At 50.3% G+C, this 19,774-nt stretch overlaps 5 protein-coding genes across 5 annotated transcripts; 2 read left to right on the top strand and 3 right to left on the bottom strand.

The window, feature by feature from the left end:
- Nucleotides 1-434: 434 nt before the first annotated feature.
- On the top strand, nucleotides 435-2,019 carry GGS23DRAFT_466139 (uncharacterized protein). Its single transcript, XM_051514167.1, has 2 exons — nucleotides 435-1,576; nucleotides 1,641-2,019. The coding sequence occupies exons 1-2, from the start codon at nucleotides 657-659 to the stop codon at nucleotides 1,873-1,875; spliced, it is 1,155 nt and encodes a 384-aa protein (XP_051373551.1). The 5' UTR covers nucleotides 435-656; the 3' UTR covers nucleotides 1,876-2,019.
- A 40-nt stretch (nucleotides 2,020-2,059) lies between these two features.
- On the bottom strand, nucleotides 2,060-3,302 carry GGS23DRAFT_466169 (uncharacterized protein). The gene is made up of 3 exons (XM_051514168.1): nucleotides 2,686-3,302; nucleotides 2,401-2,626; nucleotides 2,060-2,348 (listed from the first exon to the last, which is right to left on the bottom strand). Exons 1-3 carry the CDS (start codon nucleotides 3,036-3,038, stop codon nucleotides 2,163-2,165), a joined length of 765 nt encoding a protein of 254 aa, XP_051373550.1. The 5' UTR covers nucleotides 3,039-3,302; the 3' UTR covers nucleotides 2,060-2,162.
- A 7,798-nt stretch (nucleotides 3,303-11,100) lies between these two features.
- GGS23DRAFT_604310 (MFS general substrate transporter) lies at nucleotides 11,101-12,873 on the bottom strand (the record flags this gene model as incomplete). Its single annotated transcript, XM_051519585.1, has 3 exons — nucleotides 11,101-12,076; nucleotides 12,219-12,425; nucleotides 12,512-12,873. 3 exons carry the CDS (start codon nucleotides 12,871-12,873, stop codon nucleotides 11,101-11,103), a joined length of 1,545 nt encoding a protein of 514 aa, XP_051373549.1.
- Nucleotides 12,874-13,920: 1,047 nt separating this feature from the next.
- Nucleotides 13,921-14,305, bottom strand: GGS23DRAFT_562075 (uncharacterized protein). Its single transcript, XM_051515991.1, has one exon. The coding sequence runs from the start codon at nucleotides 14,294-14,296 to the stop codon at nucleotides 14,078-14,080; it is 219 nt and encodes a 72-aa protein (XP_051373548.1). The 5' UTR covers nucleotides 14,297-14,305; the 3' UTR covers nucleotides 13,921-14,077.
- A 4,386-nt stretch (nucleotides 14,306-18,691) lies between these two features.
- On the top strand, nucleotides 18,692-19,537 carry GGS23DRAFT_595529 (uncharacterized protein; the record flags this gene model as incomplete). Its single annotated transcript, XM_051518329.1, has 1 exon — nucleotides 18,692-19,537. One exon carries the CDS (start codon nucleotides 18,692-18,694, stop codon nucleotides 19,535-19,537), a length of 846 nt encoding a protein of 281 aa, XP_051373547.1.
- Between the last annotated feature and the right edge of the window lie 237 nt (nucleotides 19,538-19,774).

The raw sequence follows: 19,774 nt of genomic DNA, 5'->3' as shown, positions 1-19,774 counted from the left end.
GCCTAAGTATGCCATCTCAGGCCAGGCCTCCCATCGGTTCTATGCGTCTGGCGGGCTAGACCTCTGACGCGGCGTTTACCGGGAGGAATCGGATGAGCGAGTCACCGAAAGGACGGAGAAGCGGCCTCTCGTCCTAACGATGTTGGTAGCATCGAGTCCGTTCTCATGCAAGTTGCCTAAGCCAAGTAATAATAGACTGGGGTCTCTAGGCAGTCCTATGGCCCCCCAGCATAACAGGTCACAGCCGAAAGAGTTCATGTGCAGAGAAAAGCTGTATTCCTGGTGGTGCCCTCGGGGAGCCAGCCACAGGTCTGAAGGGTGTTGGTTATTTTTGCGTGCCAGGGGCATGCCTTGGCGCCTAACGTGGTCCTCGCGATGACCTCTCAGCCTACTTAGCGCCTGCATGGTAACAAAAAGGCACCAACAGAGCCCATTGAAGATATGATTATTACCTTATAGTAAGTTCTAATATTGGAACGTTAGTGTTCGAATCGTGATTGTCCGGTATTTTCCCTCCGAGGAAGAGACTATTGCCACTCTCAAGAAAAAGAAAACCTAGCATATCAAGTACTTACTTTCCCATTGTCTTCTCAACGACTCTGTGATTCTTCCTGCTCCGGCGCAGATATATTAAAACATCCTTGAACGTTAGGACGATGGATTCCAAAGACTTGGTCGCAAGTAGATCGGAGTGGAAGGCAAAGGCGAAAGAGCTAGGTCTCGAGAACATGTCTATTTGCGACCTGAAGTCTGCTGCGTCCGCGTCGGAGATGGATTATGCCCAGTACCTTCTTACTCGCTCTCACACTTCAAAAAAAAATGCTAAGACACTCTTCGATAACCCGACCCGCTTCATTGGGAAGGATTACATGGAAATGGCCCGAGAGAAATTAGACGAGTGGCCGGCCTTCCAGCAGTATCTTACACTTTTTGATTATGAGCCATCGCAGCTGCTCGGGAACCCGTTCCCTGACGTCGGTGTTTTTTCGCTAATCCGCAAATGGCAAATTGATACTCTCGCCGTCGACGCTACGGGCCCGGCCGAGCTCCGGCGTTCCAACCGGGCCTCAGAAGCCTCAGCAGCGTCAGCTGATACTCCGAATCCGTCCAAGGCCAGCAAAGAGGATATACGTGAAAGGCCCAGCACGCCCGATGATCTGCTAACAGGGGATTTCCAAGATTTGCAGCTGTCTCCTTATTCACCCGAGCAAAAAAGGACGAGCGAGGACCTGAAGCCGATTGAGAGCGAACAGATTGTGGTATTAGCCACGGTCTCCTTACTCGACATCCTAGTGATGAGCCACCAACCCGAGGTAGAGATGTCTGTTGCTCAAGCGGCATTTTACCTTCAAAAGTGGGGACCGAAGGGGACTCGGGAGAATGTTTTTGAGGCAAGGATCGATGGTTGTCTTCGGACGCGGGCCGGGAAGAAAATTCACGTAAGCCTGGAGGCGAAGAAGGACGCACGAGATATTGGCAGAAACGAGGTCCATTTTGGAATTCAGGAAGCGGGCGAAATTGCCTGCTGGGTCAGCAACTACCCACCAGAGAATTTGGGACCAGACGGCGAAGAGAGGTATGTTGTTTACCATCATCCCGATACCCGTATTGAGTCCGTATCCTAAAGTTAGTCCTACTAGTCGCCTTCTTATTTCACCGAACAGGCACGAAATCTACCTTACCTTTGCGAAGTTTGGCCGCGCATACGTGGATTATATTCAGGGCAGGCGACTTATGAGTAGAACTCTGGAAGACCCCAAAAGTTTCCTGAACATGATGGTGTTTGGGCCCTTCGCCGTGGCTAGGAAGGAACATATGCAAGCTTACTGTAGGCTCGTTCTGGCTTTCGTCTTCCAATGTTCTTCTAAAAAATAGGTTGTCACGTAGCAGTTGAACCAGCCATATATGCCCACATACCGCACAGTGTAATGTACGCGTCTGCGTTTTACGCGACATAGGTTAAACAAAGTAGCACGCCACCTATACAAGGGGTGGACGAAACTGAAATTGCACCCCGTAATCAGTGTCAGCTAGCAGACCGACATGCTGGCGCGTTGGCTGTTGAATCGCCTGTCAACCCGGTTAAACTATGCGTAGACGTCCAACCCCCCAACATATCGTCGTTCAACGTTAGATACATGGGTTAAGTGCATGGAGTCTACCTAGTAGGTTGTGACTCCGATGGGGTTCCCCACGACCCAACATAGAGTTTGTGCGAAATCATCCCAATTCTCGTGCTCACCCGCAGCAAAGTTGATGACAGGAGTCATTCGTACAACGAGTTCCTCATGGTCAACATGACCTTGGGTGATACGAAGGCGGTAACCCGCAGCGGAAACAATAATGACCTAAGTCTTGTTAGCTGGGAGGAATGAATCCGTCGAGGGAGTCTAAACTTGCAGGAACAATACGATGGTGCTGGTATGCCTTATCCAGCATGCGGCTACCGACAGTCCATAAAATAGTATATAGCTCGGCCTCAGAGGGAACCATCTCTTCGAGAGGGGAACTGTTCGATAAAAAACACAATATATGTGGCTTTTGAAGGTCACGTTTATCCATGAAACTTTCGACTTTCCAGGGAGCGGGTTCGGTCAATACCAGTAGACTCTCATCTCCAGAGTGTCTATCTAGACGTTAGCGTAAGGGTGGCCGAGATACTTGCATTCTTTTACTATCACTGACTTCCATCCTTTTCCTTCGACGATTCCGGGAGCGAGCTCATCTTGATTGAGGGTTAAGTAACTGAGGATCACATTCCATACTGCCCTGGCCTGCCCGCAGCTATCTAGATGCTCGTCTATGGGCGTTATTGACGGGCACCCACCAGGGTTTTTCCAGGGTTGGGTCCGTTCCAGGCCTTGAAGCATTTGGATGTGTTGGAAGGGTTCGAAAAACGTTCCGCCATTGTCTTTCGGCTGGCCGCTGTAGAAATCGAGGCTGCTGGCCGTAAATTTGGTGTTGGGGAAGGTTTCAAGGCTTTCGTTGATGAACTTGAGCGTGGTATTCGTGCGCTTAGTATCTTCGACAGACGCCATTGCGATTTGAGAACTCGGCAAGGTTTCCTATCTCACTATTATGTCTTTTTGAGCGCAACAAGCATCTATAATAATACCTATAGGTAGAACCAACGTTTTTTAAGCGGCTCGATCGACAGGCGGTCTGGAAATCCAAGAATCAAAAATAATCTAACGTGTGGATCTAGGGCCAAGCTATATTATGTACCTAAGTACTTGCCTACCTACCATACCGGGAAAGGGGTCTATCGACAGAATGTCTGTAATGGTATCCAGATGTTAACACGGTAACCAAATAAGGTCATCATCACGAAGGGGCGGTATAGTTACCGCCAGGGTTGCCGTCCTGATCTTATCATCCGTCCTCGCGCGGGATAACATGGCTTTCAGTCAAGCATGGGAGCCTATTAGGTCCATCTGCGGCAATAAATGCGCCACCTTTGGAGAACTCGAAGCCTTCAGCTTCTGATGGACGAGATGTCTACCGATGAGGGGCTATTTACCCACGAAGAGAGGACGATGGCAAGGCACGACTGAACTGGCTTTCTGATCACCCGCTGGGTCTTGCCTTGGCATTCTGTTTGGTCAAGAGGAGAGAGCTGGAACTTGAAAAATAAGATATTTCGAGCTTTCTTTTTTTCCCCATTCCTTCTTCACTGTACTGTTTTCCCGGTACTGATTGTGACAAGGGGATCTGCTTGGAATAGGTTTAATTTAACTAATAATTCTATAGGGGGTCTCTTAGGTCCTTGTTTTCTTCCAAGTTCTACGTTCCTTTTTCGTTTTAATATAACCCGGAAGTACCTTTATACCTTCGTATCTTTATACCTTAATACCGAAGCTATCCGAAGCTTATTTAGGACTTCCCTTAATAAGTCGCCGAAGTAACGGCTTTAATGCCCGATATTATCCTCCTAACCTTTATAGTTTAATTTATTAGCGTAGGGTTCTATCCGTATAATACTATCTCCCTTTTTCGGAGGAGCTCGTCCCTAAGCGTAATGCCTAGGCCCGATGGTTAATAGGTTTATTAGGGTTTTATAAGTAGAATAACTTAATAACTCCCTTCGTTCCTTCGGTAGTAAAGTACTCCTACGGTTCCTAAGTTTAGTAGCGCTTAACCGGCTAGCCTTATTATTTTATTAAATACCTAATAACTTCTCCGGTTCTTACGGAATCTAGTACCTTATTTACTTCGTAATCTTCTGCCTCGATCGGGGCTACCTCCCGTAAGACTTAGTTAGGGTTAGGTAATTCTTAATTATTAGCGCGGTAAGGTTCGATAAGAAATACGTAGAAGGTACTATAAATACGCTAGCCTTTCGGAAGTATTAAAGTTACGGCGGTAGGGGAAACGACCTTCTAGATCTTAAAGGGACCGAGTATCTTCTTATTTATCTTCTTTATAAGGCGTTTGATTTTAATGTTACGGGTATTTAGTATAACGAGCTATCCGACTTCTAAAGGGAGTTTCTTTTTTCGGTATTTATCTACCTATCCTTTTATCCTTTACCGTGCTTTTTTTAAATACTACTTAGCTTTATTATATACCCGAATTATTTAGTAAGTATAGAGGTTACTTTCTAGATTCTTAGGGGTACTTAGAGGGGGGTTATATACTACTAAGTACTACCTATAGTTAACGTAAAAGGATAATATACCGGTAATTATCGAAGCGGTATTATTATAAGTAAATTCGGTAGTAGGTAGTAAGCTTTCTTAGTCGCTTATCTCGTAATTTACGAAGGCGCGTAGGTATGCTTTTAGGATTTAATTAAATCTCTTTATTTATTTATCCGTTTAGGAATAAAAGGCGGTACTTATTCTAGGCTTAACGCTAAGGAACTTTAGGACGCCCTTCTATATATAGGAGGTAAATCGCGAGTCTCGGTCGGAGATAATATCTAAGAGGATCCTATATAGCCGCTAATAATTACGTATAAAAATAGGTATTAGGTCTTCGGCTTTTTTACCGTCTTTCTTTAGCGGAATAAAGTACGCTATCTTAATAAAGGGGTCTATAATAACCTAGATAAAATCGTAGCCGTTAGATATTAATAAGTCCGTAATAAAGTCTATCGCGATCGTCTGCTATAGTCGATAGTATAGTTTTATAGGCTATAGTAATTTAAACGGGGTATATCGGGGTGCCTTATTTTACTAGTACTCGCGGTATCCTCTAACGAATTCCTTAACTATTACTTCTAAGTTAGGCTACCAAAAGTTACGAATAATAAGTTCTATGGTTTTATTTATACTTATATACCCCGCTACTTTAATATCGTATTCCGATCTAACTACCTCCTATTATAGGTCCTTAGGTATTTAGAAACGGTTTCGCCGATAGAAAAGGCCTTCCTAGAACTTTATTTCCTTACCGAGTAATTTAATTAGCTAGGCCTAGTATTCCGGGTCCTATATAACTACCGTTTTAACCTATTTAACGAACTCTAAGGTCTAAGCGGGTATTAGGATATTACTTAATCTTACGCTAGAGAGTATTACCGTAGGTAAGCCTAAATTTTTTAAAAAATGTTTTTTCTATAGGACCGTCGCTATCGGCTAGTCCTTAGCTCCTCCTTTTTTAAGGCGATATTATAGTAATCTAAATAAAATATCGGCCTTTTTATTTTACTTTCCTAGGCGATAGTATATTATAAAGTAATACGAGGAAAGCTATTAGGCCTAGCGGGCTTAGCGTCGATTTAGTACTTTTACCGTAGTAAAGTACGTTAGGTTCTAATAATCGGAATATACTTTTATTTAATGCTAAGTACCTTCGAAATAATATCGCTATTTCTCGAATGCGTCGACGATTACTAATAGTTCCTTATTATATATCTTATAATTTATTTCCGCTAGGATAAGCCGTCGTAAGAAAAAGGCTACTAGTTTTAGTTTCCCTTTATTATCCTTCTATAAGAAGACCGCGAAAATAACGAAATCTAAGGCGTCGGCTTCGATAATTAGAACTCGGTTAGGGTCGAAATATATAAGTACCGGGGCCTTCGTAAAGGTTTCTTTTAATTCCTAGAAGGCCTTTTTTATTTCGCTTTCCTATTTCTATAGCTTACGGTCTCCCTTATTAACGCTAATAATTAACCTAGCTATGCCCGAAAAATTACGTATAAATTTACGATAAAAGTTAACGAACCTAATAAAGCTTTATAAGTCTTTAAGTATAGCTAGGGTACGCTAGTTAAGGATAGCCTCTACTTTATCTTTAGATATAGTAATACCTCTAGGGCTTATATTATATCCTAAGAATTTAACTTCTTACGTTTATTAGGTATATTTCTTTAGGGCTACCGCTAAATGGTTTTTTATAAGCCGTTTTAAGACTTTCTTAACTAATTCGTTATATTTCTCTAACGTATTAATATAGATTAGGACATTATCTAAGTAAGCGATAACCCCGGCGTTTAAGAGGTCGCGGAAGATATGGTTTATTATGGCTTAGAAAGTAGCGGGGGCGTTAATTAATCCCATAAATATAACCGTATATTCGTATAGCCCGTAGCGCGTTCTAAAGGCGGTTTTTCATTTATTATCCTTCTTAATCCGTACTATATAGAACCTAGATTTTAAATTAATCTTAGTAAACCATCGCGCCGTTTAAAATAGGTTCTATAATTTATTAATTAATAGGATCGGATATCGGACGGGTATTATAATTTTATTTAACCCCCGGTAGTCCGTTACCGGCCTTAGAGCGCCCGGGTTCTTTTTTTTTATAAATATTATAGATGCGCCGCAAGGGGCCTTGGATTTTCGGATTTTCCCCATAGTTATTATCTCGTCGAGCTAGGGTTTTAAGGCGTTTAGCTATCGTCTACTTATAATATATAAAGGTCCCTACGGGGGAGTAGTTCCCGGTCGGAGCTTAATAACGTAGTCCTACGGCTACCGATCGGGGAACCGTTATCCGGCTTCCTTGGTTATAATAGAAACGAAGTCGCGGAATTATTCCGGTACTTATACTAAAGCCTTTACTTTTCGTACTATCCCTACGCGAGCTAGCCGTAGGCGATAATTCTAGTACCGGGGCGAGTTAAAGTATAGCCGTCCGTCCGTAAATAATCCTTAAGAGGGGTATTCCTTTATTTATTATTAAAGTAAAATAGTATCGACCTTTTCGTTTAATTTACTAACTTCCTAAGCGATACGGTAGATATATTCGTAGCTATGGAACTTTAATTTATTTATATATTAAAGTCCTTTTAACGAGATTTCCGAGCCGTCGAATCTTATTAAGGTCCTAGCCCTAGAGCGTTAGTTAATAAGAAGGCGTAATTATTCGACTTTAGCGGCGTTAATTAAGGGTACCTTATTACCGGTATCTAGGAGGATTCGTAAGGGGTATTCTTTTCCTTAATATTTTATTTATATCGTATGAATAAGCCGTTTACTTAATCTTAGCTCGTTTAAGTTACGCTAAGGGACTCGTGATTTCTTCGTTATTAGTACCGCTTCCGTTACTTCTAGCGTTCCGGGCCGTTTAATAGCCGTAATTTTTACGTTATTTTTATCGTCCCTTTCTTCCGTTAACGCTTACGGGGAGGCATTTAAAAATCCCGTTCTTTATCGGAGTCGGATAGCTCTATAATACGGGGAAGAATTTCCTCCTATCGTATAGTAGTATCGATCCTAGCCCTCTTATTAGGTAGTAGTTCGGACTCCTTCCTTCCTCTTTTTCCCGATAAGACTTTCTTAGGTAGCGCCGATAAGTCCCGTCCTTTTAAGTCCTTTTTTACGAAGTAGGCTAGGGTTTAGTAATTATTCCTTCCGTATTTCTAATAGGCCTTTTTATTCTTCTTTCGTTAATCGATAGCGGCTTAGTTAATTTTAACTAAAGCTTCCTTATTATCCGTTTATCGTAAGTCCTTAGCCGGTACGGGTTTCTTATTATCCTTTTATTTACGTTCGTTTATCGGTTAGCTTAAGCGGGAGCGAGTTTCTTTTACGGGTTACCGTTATTACTAATCCGCTTTCGTATATTCCTTTTACGAAGCGGATCCTCCTTTTCCTAAAATCCCTAGGTTAGCTATTATATTTTCGTAAATTTAGCCGGCTTCTTTAATTATTCCGAGGAAGGCTTTATCGCTCTCGGGAATACTACTTAGTCGTAAGTAAACTAGCTTAATTATTTCGTCGGGTAAGGTACGGGCGATATAATTCTAGAAGGTAGTTCCGGATTATTAGACGATATTATTAAGATCCATAAGCTCGGTAAGGTACTAAGAGATATTTCCTTAATACTTTAATTCCTATATCTTTTTAGAATTACGATATCGTTCGGCGGGGTCTTTAAACCGTTCTTAAAGTACTTAAGAATACCCCGCCTACGTATCGACGACCATTAACCTTTTTACCTAGGCTAGCCGTTACTAATGCTAGAGCTAGGCCTTTTCGGTAAGTATCGATCTTATTTAGTTAATCTTTTAAACGTCCCGGGTAAAGCTTTCTTTATAAGTTTCGAGGTAGGATTTAACCTTAATTTATTACGATCGAAACTTAGCTAAATCCTTATCGTTATAAGCCGTAAGCTTAACAAGGTATATTAAATTAGTCGTTACCGTAATACTTCGTCGATTATTTATAGCTTTAGTTTAAGCCTTAATTATACGTTCCTCGGCCGGGTCGAGAAGCTCCTACGGTTCTTTAAAGGCGCTCGGCGGGCGTCGCGGCCTCTACGGGTTCCCGGATTCTAAGTTATCCGAATCGTTAGAATTCCTTAGGTTTCCTAAGGTATTCCGTAAGGTCCGTAGCGGTTACGGTAGTCCTTACCCGGCTCCTCTTAATATAAAGGCGCTTATCGCGGCGTTTTAAAAACGGACTCTTACTCGTACGGCGGTACGTTTAGCCGCGGCGTCCTAAAGTACGCCGTCGGAAATAATTTCCCTTATTCTAGCCTCGCTATTAATATATCTCCCGGTAAACGTTATCGTAATACGGATACCCGGCGCGGGAATAAGCGTTCTTATCCTCTAGCTAGCTCTTACGATAATAGACTTAATATCCGTTAGCTTATTACTTAATCGTCGTTATTAATATTTCTTAATTAAGTTAGCCGCGTAAGCCTTAAGGTCGTCCTTAATTAGCTAGGTTTTTTCTTCTATAGCCCCGGGAGTAAGGTATTCCTTACTAAGGATTTCGCTAATTTATTTATCCTTTTACGTAGCTTAGGAGCTAACGTCCGTTACTAACTTATTATATTCCTCGCGTAACTAGATTAAGGCTCGTTAGTTTTATAGTACGGCGTTTCGAAGTTAATTTATTACGGCCGTTCGTACTTTATCCTACCGGGCGAACTTAGCTACGGTTTCCTATACGTTCTAAGCGAAATAAGTACTTTATTTTACGATTTATTTCTAGAATTTATAGATCTATATCTTCGTAGTTCGGATACCGGTAGCTTATATTACCGTAGCGGTTTAATAAAGCTACCGTAGTTATTCGTACTACTCCTTTAAGATCGTATTTTATCGGTATCCTACGTCGACTTAGTTAGCTAGTATTACTAGGCTTTAATATACCTATCTTATTTACTTATATAAATCTACGATTTACTACGGAGGATTACGTATAATTACTCCTAAGTTCGCGATTTCCGGAGCATCTATTATAATTACCTTATATTCCTAGGGCTAGTATACGACGAGGGATTTATTAGTTAGTTCGGGGGTTAGCTTCGGTTAAAGCGCTAAAGTAGTTCGTTCGGCGTCCTTTACTTTTAATTCCGTTATTACGGCCTTTAGTTTATTAATCGTAGCTATTATTTAGGCTACTTCCGCTATAGAGATCGGCGCTACCCCCGAAGCGGCTAATCGCGGGAGTAGGAAGGTTTAAGACTTTAGTTCTTTAATAAAAGGTCGAGGTTAATCCGGTAGTAACGGTACCGGGGTAGCGGCTTTAGCGTATAACGCCGGCTTAGGCGTAGGCTTTTCTTATTACTAACTTATAGTAAAGTTATAAGGGTAAGAATAATATAGAATTATCTATAACAAAGGGATCTACTTAAAATAGGTTTAATTTAATTAATAATTCTATAGGAGGTCTCTTAAGTCCTTATCTTCTTCTAAGTTTTACGTTCCCTTCTCGTTCTAATATAACCCGGAAGTACCTTTATACCTTCGTACCTTTATACCTTAATACCGAAGCTATCCGAAGCTTATCTAGGACTTCCCTTAGTAGGTCGCCGAAGTAACGGCCTTAATGCCCGATATTGTCCTCCTAACCTTTATGGTCTGATTTATTAGCGCAGGGTTCCATCCGTGTGACACTGATATACAGGTGATGAACCGTCTGGATGAGCGCCTGGGAACCACCAATATTCCCCTGCGTATCTGCCGCTATGAGGAAGCGAAGGGGTTCTCGCTGGTCGCGGTAGCTGTGGATGGAGCGCATATTAGAGGTCTGAATGAGGGAATGATACTCCTACGTAAGGGTGTCAGGGAATGGTTACTAGATGGCAACTCACTTTGGCGACTTCACTAATCAAGTAGGATACACTGTGTTAGACGTACCCCGTCGCGCAGCCTACAGGCCAACAGATACCTACCCAAGGCCGTGTGCGGCGCTATAGGATGAGTCAATTCGGCCCGTCCCTCTTCGGACTCCGACCAGAAAATGGGAGCGGCCACGTGATGCTGCTGGCAACCTATTTACACACTTTTACATACTCTCCACCATCCACCACCTTATTGCGCTTCGCGTTATGGTCTCTTTTAGGACGACAACCTTTTATTCTATTACCGTTTCGGTTGGAAAACTCGGCCATGGTCCATCCAGGGAGCGCAACAACACGCGGTCAAGCGAGGAATCCATGTTCCCAAGACGATGCTAGACACGACAACGTCCGACGAGGGACCATGGAGCATCGCGAACCTGTATTTGATAGACAGAAGTATGAAACCACCCCTGTCATCTATGTGTCTATTCATTGCCCGCTGCATCCACCGGCCTACCTTTAGTTTACCCCCCCTTTGTAAGTAGACGTCTATCCGTATGCTGTAACTCTAGTTGCCTCTGTAAGTCCGGGCGCTGGAAGAAAGAAAAGACCCCACGAAACTGTATACGATCGTCATAATTCTCTCCCATCCAGATGATTATCCTCCTCGCGTGCGGGTGGCGCAGCCAACACCGGTTTTGGCACCTCGACGAAGAGCAGCAACGATCCAGCCGCGGCCGTGAGGATTGCCAAGCCGTAATAGGGTAAACCCACCCAGGCGCCGCCGAGCCTCATGCCGAGGGTGAAGAGCCCCGCGAGTAAGGGCTGGGCGTATATGCTGCTGACGACTTCGACGATGCCGACGAGGCTGAAAAGGCGGGATCGGTGCTCCGGGTCGACGTAGAGGCTCATGAGGCTCTTGGTGAGGCTGCCGAAGCCGGAGCCGAGGGCCATGAGGAGGAGGCCGACGACGAAGCCGGCGAGCCCCGGCGACGCCGCCAGCGCGAGGATGCCGAGGACGAGGACGACGTAGGACACGCGGGCGATCGACAGGTCGCGGTGGTGCTCGTCGCGCGCCCGCAGACGCGCCGGCGTCGTGCTCCGCATGGAGAACTTGGCCAGCCACGGCAGCACGACGACCGCCTGCAGCGCCTGCGCGACGCCGTACGCCGACTGCACGTAGCCCGTACTCGCCAGGCTCATCGCGTACCGCTTCGAGATGAACTGCGTCATGAACTGCAGCGTCGAGTACAGCACGGGGGTGGCCCCGAGGCAGGTGATGAGCAGGAGGACGAGGGACCGCGACTTGACGATCGAGAGAGACTCCTTGAACCGGATCGCGATGTGAGGCGCGCGCGATTTGGGATTGCTTTCCCCTTCCTCCGGCTCCGACCCCGCTTCGGCTTCCTCATGTGCATCTTTCTGTTCATCGTGGCGTCTCAGTGTCTCCGGGATGAAGAGGAAGGCGATGGCGCTCAGCATCAGTATGCAGATGGTGACCCAGAGCGGGGGCCACGGACCCGTCCTTTCCATCATGAGCGACGAGAGCGCCGGGGAGATGAGACTGCCCGCCAGCCCGGCGACGTTGAGACGCATGAACGCGATAGCCCTACCAGAAGATAAGTACCGTATTAGCATCCACACGCAGACGCGCCCCTTTATCGTCGTCGTCGGCGAACAGGGGGGGAGGGGGCGGCAAGGTACCTATGGGTAAACGAGTAGAGGAGAAAGATTTAACGGAACCGACTAACCTCTCGTCGTCGGTCGTCGCATCGGTCGTCATGCTCATCAAGACACCGGAGGTAACAGCGTTGCCGCCGCCGACGAGCGCACCCGCCGAGCCGAACCAGATGAGCCAAAGGGGAAATACGTCGTCGAAGTAAAGGACGGCCATGGTCCACAGCGCACTCAGTACCATGCCGAGCAGGCTGAGCGAGAACACCGGCTTGCGCCCGATCCTGCCACGCACGTTCGTCGGTTAGTCCGCGGCGGCCACTCGGGAGAGAGGAGAGAGGAGAGAGGAGATAGAGAAGGCGCCACGCACTTATCCGCGACCAGGGCCCACGGCAGCGCGGCGACGCAGCCGACGGCGGCGTCGAGGGCGGTCAACACGGCGAGGACGAGCGCGAGGCGCTGCTGGATGGGGTCCTCCTTGCAGAGGCTCTCGTCGACGGCGGAAGCGCCCGCGTCGCCGTAGTAGTAGCGCCGGCACAGCAGGTCCTCGAGGATGCGCGTCCGCGGGATCGACGCGAACCCGACGCCGCAGGACGCGACGAACAGCACGACGCACAGCAGGTTGACGACGGCGGCGCGGCCCCGCGCCTGCGGGACGTGTACGCCGGCGAGCAGCGGCGCGCGCTCGGCCGCGCGAGCGGCCTGCCCGTCGCTGGCCGTCGTCGGTAACATGGTTGGATACGGGGACGCCGCGGCGGGTTCTGGCTAAGTCGGGGCGGAGGCTCGGGTCCGTCGTGGGCATTCCGAATACCCGCGGAAAAAAAGACAGTGTGTGAGACGAGAGAGAAGGAAGGGGTATTTGGAAGTGGCATAGGGTGCGAGGGAGCCCATACAGCGATATATAAGTGCTATTGGCGAGCTCCGAAACGCGCGTCACCGAAGGCACGGATTAGGCGAAATGGCGTAGGATCGGAGCCCCGAAAGGGCATTATCCCGACCTTGGCGCCGCGTAGTTGGTCAGCTATTGTAGCAAGAATGCCGTCGTCAGACGTTAGGGATTCGGAGCCCGTAGATAGTTATTGAGGCTGGAGACAAATGGACTCCTAGGAGGTGTTATCGTCGACAGAATGTGTGCACGTGTATATCATATCGGGGTAGAATTCAGTCAAAGGTTCGTATGGGTCTGTAGATAGAGAGGTTAAGGGAGCATATAAACTAATATCGTTCCGAAGAGAAATTTCACAAGCTATCGGAACTACAGAAAGACACTCTCAAATTGCGGATTAATACGAGACTTCTTACACTCCCTACTGTCTTTTCTTCTGCACGTTCTCCAAACAACTCGACATCTGTTACCTACTCCGACTATCACACGCGGATTCAGGGGCTGCCTGTGATCCCCCTCAACCGATCGCACCGCGGTGTCGGATGCGCTTCAACGGCCACCTATCAATTCCGACTCGGAATCTGTGCTATTAGAAACGGCTTACATTCCCCGAGGCCATCTTTCGCTTTCACATAGGCAGTTCCTCGGCACCCCGTCTGCCCCCGCCTAGAGGCCTTGATGATTTCTGCGGTCCTCTCGGCGACGGCATACACGGAGGACAGGATGCTCGAGGGCGGGATGAGCGGGATGACACAGGCATCGTCGACCGGAGGGTGAACCAGTTGAAATATTTCCGACCACTATGCGGTCCTCAAATTTCTATCTACTGCAGGTTTATTACCAGCCTCAGTTGAACGGCGAAGGTGTTTGAAATAGAACACTATTCAGCCCTAGCGCGAGTTAACACTTTATCAACGGTTTCTAGGGAACGACTTGTTCGTATGGTAATACTGATCTTGCCCCGCGTACATTCCAGCCAACACGCGTTCTCTTACCCCAATAATTGATTGAGGCGACATTGAGTTGGGGACGCAGGGCTGAAGCAACTCTCTATTGCCCTAAGACTTGAACGTGTCCGTACCACCAATAACCTTTTCTGGTGCCTCGGCCCTCTAGGCAACTTGGGGGATGCCAACCAATGATATGATATACCAGATCAGGAAGACGTGATAGTAGGAACCGCAAGATCAAAATCAAGACGAGAGGTGGAATGAATATACCTACACATCGAGATACAACCAAGAGAGTTAATCTGGTTTTCCCTCGCATCGATCTTCATGATACAGGAGCCCGAGATGAGAAACCCGGGAGCAGCCTCCATAGTCTTCCCTATTTCTCTCCAGCCGATCTCAGCCGATTTTACAGGCGCAAGGCGCCTGGGTAGGATAGCTGGCTTGACTTACGAGAGGCTCGGTTCGATGCAATGACGCCTCGGTCCGACTTAGAACGATTAACCAAGATGGGAAACGGGAAGGGTGGCTTTCTGGGTGGCGTGTGCGGATGCTGTAAGATGGATCATTGCATTCCTACGTGATATCGGTGTGGCTCTGAATGCTCGTCTACTATTAGTAGGGCAGATGTGCAATTTGTCTGATGGCACCTATTATAGCATATTGTATCACGTCTGAGGCGGTCAGCACAACATGATGCGCGAAACGGAGAAGATCTCGACGTTACCAGACCCGACAACGTTAGCATGTTGTCGTAGTATTCGTACCGGAACCGAAATCGAGGTGACTATTAACATTCTGTCCCATTGGATATTCCTGTTCTCCATCGGCTGGTTCCCCTTACGCCCAAGCGATTAATATCTTGAGGTGAGAATCCGAGTTCGATAACGTAAGCACCCTATGCAGTATCGTAAGCCAGGCCGACGTTACCACCGACTGCTCAAGCAAACACCAGGACGCCGTGGCCATCCCAGTTGTTAAAGGTATTAGTTTCGTCTTGTCCGTAAACACCGTATCGTATAAGATGAGACAGATCTGAAGCGGTCGTCAGTTATCAATCCTCAAGTATCCGCCTGCGAGTATTAGAGACATGTCACGAGCGGCCGATGGCAAATCCTCATCGCCGCCGTAGAGCCAGAAGCCTCGAAGCGGCGGCGGGAGAAGGGGGGGGGGGGTTGGAGGCGGGCGTTTGGAGAGACGTGATCACATTAGCTTCAGCGTTTCGACGAGCCGCCCCCGTCCCCGTCCCCGTCTGCGTCTGCGTGGCTTGGAGCTAATACGAGCGTTAGAGACCGCTTAGTGCATCCGACGATCCCGACTAGGTGTATTAATTAAAGCCATACTATAGCAACCTCAGACACAGCGCCTTGGTTACAGACGCGAGCGCTCGCGGACGGCCAGAGACGTCGATATAGGTAATAAAAAGCCTCTAGGCTTTTACGACCCCTCGCCCGCGCCCGCGTCCGCACCCAGGCATTCTACCTGCCTCTCCCCAGCCCTGCATACGACCGCGAGCATCTCTTACTCGATTCGATCGCGTACGCTCGACTACAGCCGCGCGCTCCGCCGTGGCGTGTGCCGCTGTCCGGCGAACTGAGTTCCCGACGCCTTCGCTTCCTGCGTGGCGTAGGGCGCGTGTTTCTCTGAGAGACACGACGAGCCGGGAACCCCGGGGGAGGGAGGGGGCGCGCAGGCGTTGAGGTATAGACTGCGCCAGGATGGGCCCAACAGGCCTATTGATTTGTCGCTTTTTTCTTCTTTTTCCTGTCTCCGCCAGCTTGGGGCGACCTATACCTACGCACACCGGTGGCCCTTGCGGCGCCCGCCCCCTCGGGTTTCCAAGGGGAGGTCTCCGGCTCGCTCGTAAAGAGAGACAGCTGATGGTTCAGAGGTGCGCGAGTCGGTGCGTGGCCCTCGCCAGCCGCTCCGGGAGCGCCACGAGCTGCGGTCTGTTTATGCAGGTGTTAAGATTCTGAGCGCTAGATCGTAGTTGACGCGGCCTAGTCTCAGATATATGATATAGTTTGGAGGCCTGTGGTTTCTTTTCGCTCGTTCTCGACTCGGCACTGAGCTTGAGAAAGCCTGCAGAGACAGAGAGAGCAGATGCCGGCCCGCAAACCGACGGTTCCTTTGTAGCTGTATCCTCGGGTCTCCTTCACCCGAAACCAGGCGTCGACTCCTAAGCCCTTCGCGGAAGCCGATGAATCTATTCACATTCAACTAGCAGTCTCGCTCACCTTCCTTTCTCTCCATCTTCTGCGTTGTGGCGTAGTTCCCGTGCTGATAGGCGCGGGCTCGTTGTGCGAAATGGAGGCGTGTGTGGTCGTACAACCGAATCTAAGACGCGGATGGAGGCATGCAAAGCACGAGTCCTACATAGCTTGTTGGCACTGCGACGGCTATCTACATAGCTATTCGCCTTTCTTACAGTTCGTAGCCGTTTTATTCGCATAACAGAGTAGACCAGAGAGAGAGAGAGAGAGAGAGAAAGAGAAGAGTCAATACATACCTACAATTTAGCCCCTGGCTCGGACCAGAGAGGTCCCGCCATTTACCCCTGACGGGCTTCTCGCCCCTTACCCCTAATTCGTCAAGGCCTCATCTGATCTGGTTCCAATCTCATCTACGTACATGTAGGTACGTTGGGAAATTTGATTTAGCTTTGACCGCCTGACACCGGTAATCTGGGATCGGAGATAGGCTTGTCTTTGGTACGCGCGTTCCAGTAACGGGCGAGTAAGGAAGGGGGGTACAGAGCACCACTACCACCACCACCACCCCTGGTCCGGGAATCTGAGATTGGTCCCAAAGTACGACGTCGGGCGGACGTTATCGTCATCGGCCGGGACATTAATGTGTGGTTACAGCCCGTCTCTGGTCCCACCCCGCCCCTGTTGCATCGATCGGTGGGCAGCTTGATGCCAACAGGCTGGCGTTGGTTGGCCGACTTGCTCCCCGTTTCCCCTCCCTTCGTCTTATCTCATGCGTTGTGTTCCCCGAGGGCGGCGGCGCCTATGAGAAAAGAAAGAAAAGCAAGCCTCTCGACCTCCCCCCCCCCCCTTTGATCGCCTCGATCGAGGCGTTACCTACCCCAAACGCCGCCAGCCACCTCTTCCAGCTTGATCGAGATTTGCCTGGCAACCCGGCCCGAGATCTGGGAGAGGCGCTGTCGGCCCATGGCACCCTGCGGCAACGCGCGCGGGAGGATCCAAGCGTCGGCTTCGTCGCCCTCCCAGCGCGCGCTCCGTCACATCTCACATTGCCCGCTGGCTGCCCGGGATGGCGGGAGCAGTCATATCTCAGATGCCTGCTCTCGCTCGCTCTCTCGCTTCATCCCGCTGCATCTGCACATCTGCTGTATGGAGATAACGCACGCATTGTGCCGCGTCCCAGCGCCCCATCCTCTGCCCGCTGTCTTACCGGTCCCCGTAACCCCGTCGCCGACCCAGAGGGGAGTCCGCGGCTGCTGCTTTTCTTCTTCTTTGCATCTATGCCTCTTGACCCAACGAGTCGTCGGCGTCCCGAGACTGGTCATTTCTCACGCCTGTCTTAGAGCCCCCGTCCCGTCAGCCCGCACGATCCCACGCCGTTACGACGTGCGTGCGCCGGATTCGGGCAACGATTGGCGCTCGTGCGGGGCGCGTCCGAGGCTCAACAGCTCGCTTCCCGCGAGCGCTCCCAAGATGCATTGCTGCTGTACCTAACTCATATACCGCCGTCGCCGCCGCCGTCGCCGCCAAGCACGGGCGGGCCAGCAGACGGGAGGGCAGAGAGGACAGGGTCCCACCCCTCGCACTTAGGTACTTAATAGTTTGGTTGCGTCGACGTAAGTCGGCTTCGACACGTAAGTAGGGCAAAGGCCAGGTCGGTGTGCGCGCCCGCGGCCAATGGGAATGGGGCCCGGGGGTTGGTCGCGCAGGCAGTCGACGTTGCTGCGGCGTCGCGAGGGTTGCGAGGCCGGGGCGGGTGAGATGCCGGTCAGCCGTGAGCCTTGAGCCTTGCGCGCGCGTCTTCCCCGATGCTAGTCGGTGTGACATTTCCCTCACCTTCGCGACGTGGGGATGGCGCTCCGCGACCCGGACGGCTGGATAGGGAGGCCCGGCCAGAGGCAACCCACCCACGCCTGCGTTGTGACGCGATGGAGTGTCGAGGTTGCGTGTCATAGGTTCGTCCGACCAGGGGGGGCCGCAGCGAGACCATCCTAGCAGCAGCAAGTGAGGAATGCCACAAACCCCAATCCGACCGCTCGCCTCCTTCGTATCTCGACATGACCACGCATGGGTCCTGAGCCCACGATGCCGCCCTGTTCGCCAGCCCGACCGTGAGGAGCTCTGCAGCCCTTCAGTGCCGCTAAATGTAGGTGGGTGCCGGCGGGGGCCACCCCCTTCTTCGCCGGGGACCAGCTTGTTCTAAACACCATGTGGTATTCCTCCTTTCCTCCCCCTTGATGGAGGCCACATGGAGCCACACACAGGCCTCACTGCTTCTAGAATGTCCTAACCGAACCCTCCTGTTCGCGTACATATAAACCCGGGCTGCAGCGCTAGTTTCTCGTGAGCTTCTCGTGCGAACCACCCCGATGAAACCTACTTACTGTGATCGTTACATACCCGCGTCTATTACTAGCCGTGATACCTCGGAAACACCCACGCCCCTGATATCGTCCCGACGTATCCATAACGCAGTCCCCCCCTGCTATAAAACCCGCTGCACTATGGCCATCCAGAGCGAGCTGGAACGACCCGGATCTTGGGCCTTAGCAACGGACCACTACCCGCCGCAGCGGCTTCGGCCAATATCGAGCATATCGAGCCCGCACCTGGGGCTGGCACCGCCGCGGCCGGCGGTCCAGCTGCCGCGGCTAGCCGCGATCAGCGAGGCGTCGGCGCTGTCGCACGCGGGGCGGGTGGAGCGGCTCGCGGGGCGGCTCAAGAAGGGGACGCGGCGGCGGTACCTGGAGGCGATCGGGGCGGCGCGGCTGGAGCTGCTGCCGCAGAGCGTGCTGGACCGCATCTGCCGGCACGTGCCGTACGAGCGGCTGCTCTGGCTATACCAGCAGTCGCGGGCGCTGCGGCGGCACGTCGACCCGCACCTGGCCCCGCACGAGACCAAGCTCTCCTTCGTCCTCCGCGCCGAGCGCGACTATCCCCAGCACCGGCTCAGCGCGCCCCCCAACCTCGGCTGCTACATGTGCCACCGCGTCCTCCCCGCCGCCCTTTTCGCCAGCAACCAGCCCCTCCAGGCCCTCCTCCGCGCCCCCTTCCCCGACCCCGGCCCCGGCCCCAGCCCGCGCCCGCGCCCGACCCCCCCCCAGGTCGTCGTCAACCTCCGCCGCTTCTGCATCCGCTGCGGCATCCAGTCCGGCTGCCACCTCCCCGGCGACTCCCTCATCACTCGCACCGGCTATCAGTTCTGGCTGTGCCGCTGCTTCCGCATCCTCGACGACCACGTCCCCCACTGCAAGGACTGCAGGGCCGTCTGTCCCTTCGCGCCCCAGCCGCGCACGCGGCGCCCTCCCCTCGGCGGGGGTCCGGATACGATGGCGAGTGGCGATCGATAGGTCGGTTAACCATGTGCCGAGAGGAACTGGTGGTCACTCCCTACCCCTTAATGGCACCAGGCATCGAGCCACCTCATCATCACACCCCTCGCCTTCTCGCCATGCAAGGAGGGGGGGAGGGGGGGTTGGATGTCATCCTACGGCTTATCGGCACTGTCATATCCAAGGGCCAATGTACAATCAGCGCTCTTCTTCCCTCTTTTAGTTTATCCAAGGGGAGGGAAGGAGGGGGAAATA

Source organism: Durotheca rogersii (assembly GCF_024521655.1).
Source record: "Durotheca rogersii strain YMJ 92031201 chromosome Unknown GGS23scaffold_6, whole genome shotgun sequence".
NCBI lineage: Eukaryota > Fungi > Ascomycota > Sordariomycetes > Xylariales > Xylariaceae > Durotheca > Durotheca rogersii.
The sequence above is the reverse complement of the archived record's forward strand: the minus strand, read 5'-3'. Positions and strand labels throughout refer to the sequence as shown.

Bases quoted from the DNA above. Each gene is read 5' to 3' on its own strand.
- GGS23DRAFT_466139 (XM_051514167.1), top strand. From the start codon at position 657: ATGGATTCCAAAGACTTGGTCGCAAGTAGATCGGAGTGGAAGGCAAAG. The intron at 1,577-1,640 runs GTATGTTGTTTA...TAGTCCTACTAG, and splicing joins GGACCAGACGGCGAAGAGAG to TCGCCTTCTTATTTCACCGA.
- GGS23DRAFT_466169 (XM_051514168.1), bottom strand. From the start codon at position 3,038: ATGGCGTCTGTCGAAGATACTAAGCGCACGAATACCACGCTCAAGTTC. The intron at 2,627-2,685 runs GTCAGTGATAGT...ACGTCTAGATAG, and splicing joins GTCGAAGGAAAAGGATGGAA to ACACTCTGGAGATGAGAGTC. The intron at 2,349-2,400 runs GCAAGTTTAGAC...AACAAGACTTAG, and splicing joins AGCACCATCGTATTGTTCCT to GTCATTATTGTTTCCGCTGC.
- GGS23DRAFT_562075 (XM_051515991.1), bottom strand. From the start codon at position 14,296: ATGCGAGGGAAAACCAGATTAACTCTCTTGGTTGTATCTCGATGTGTA.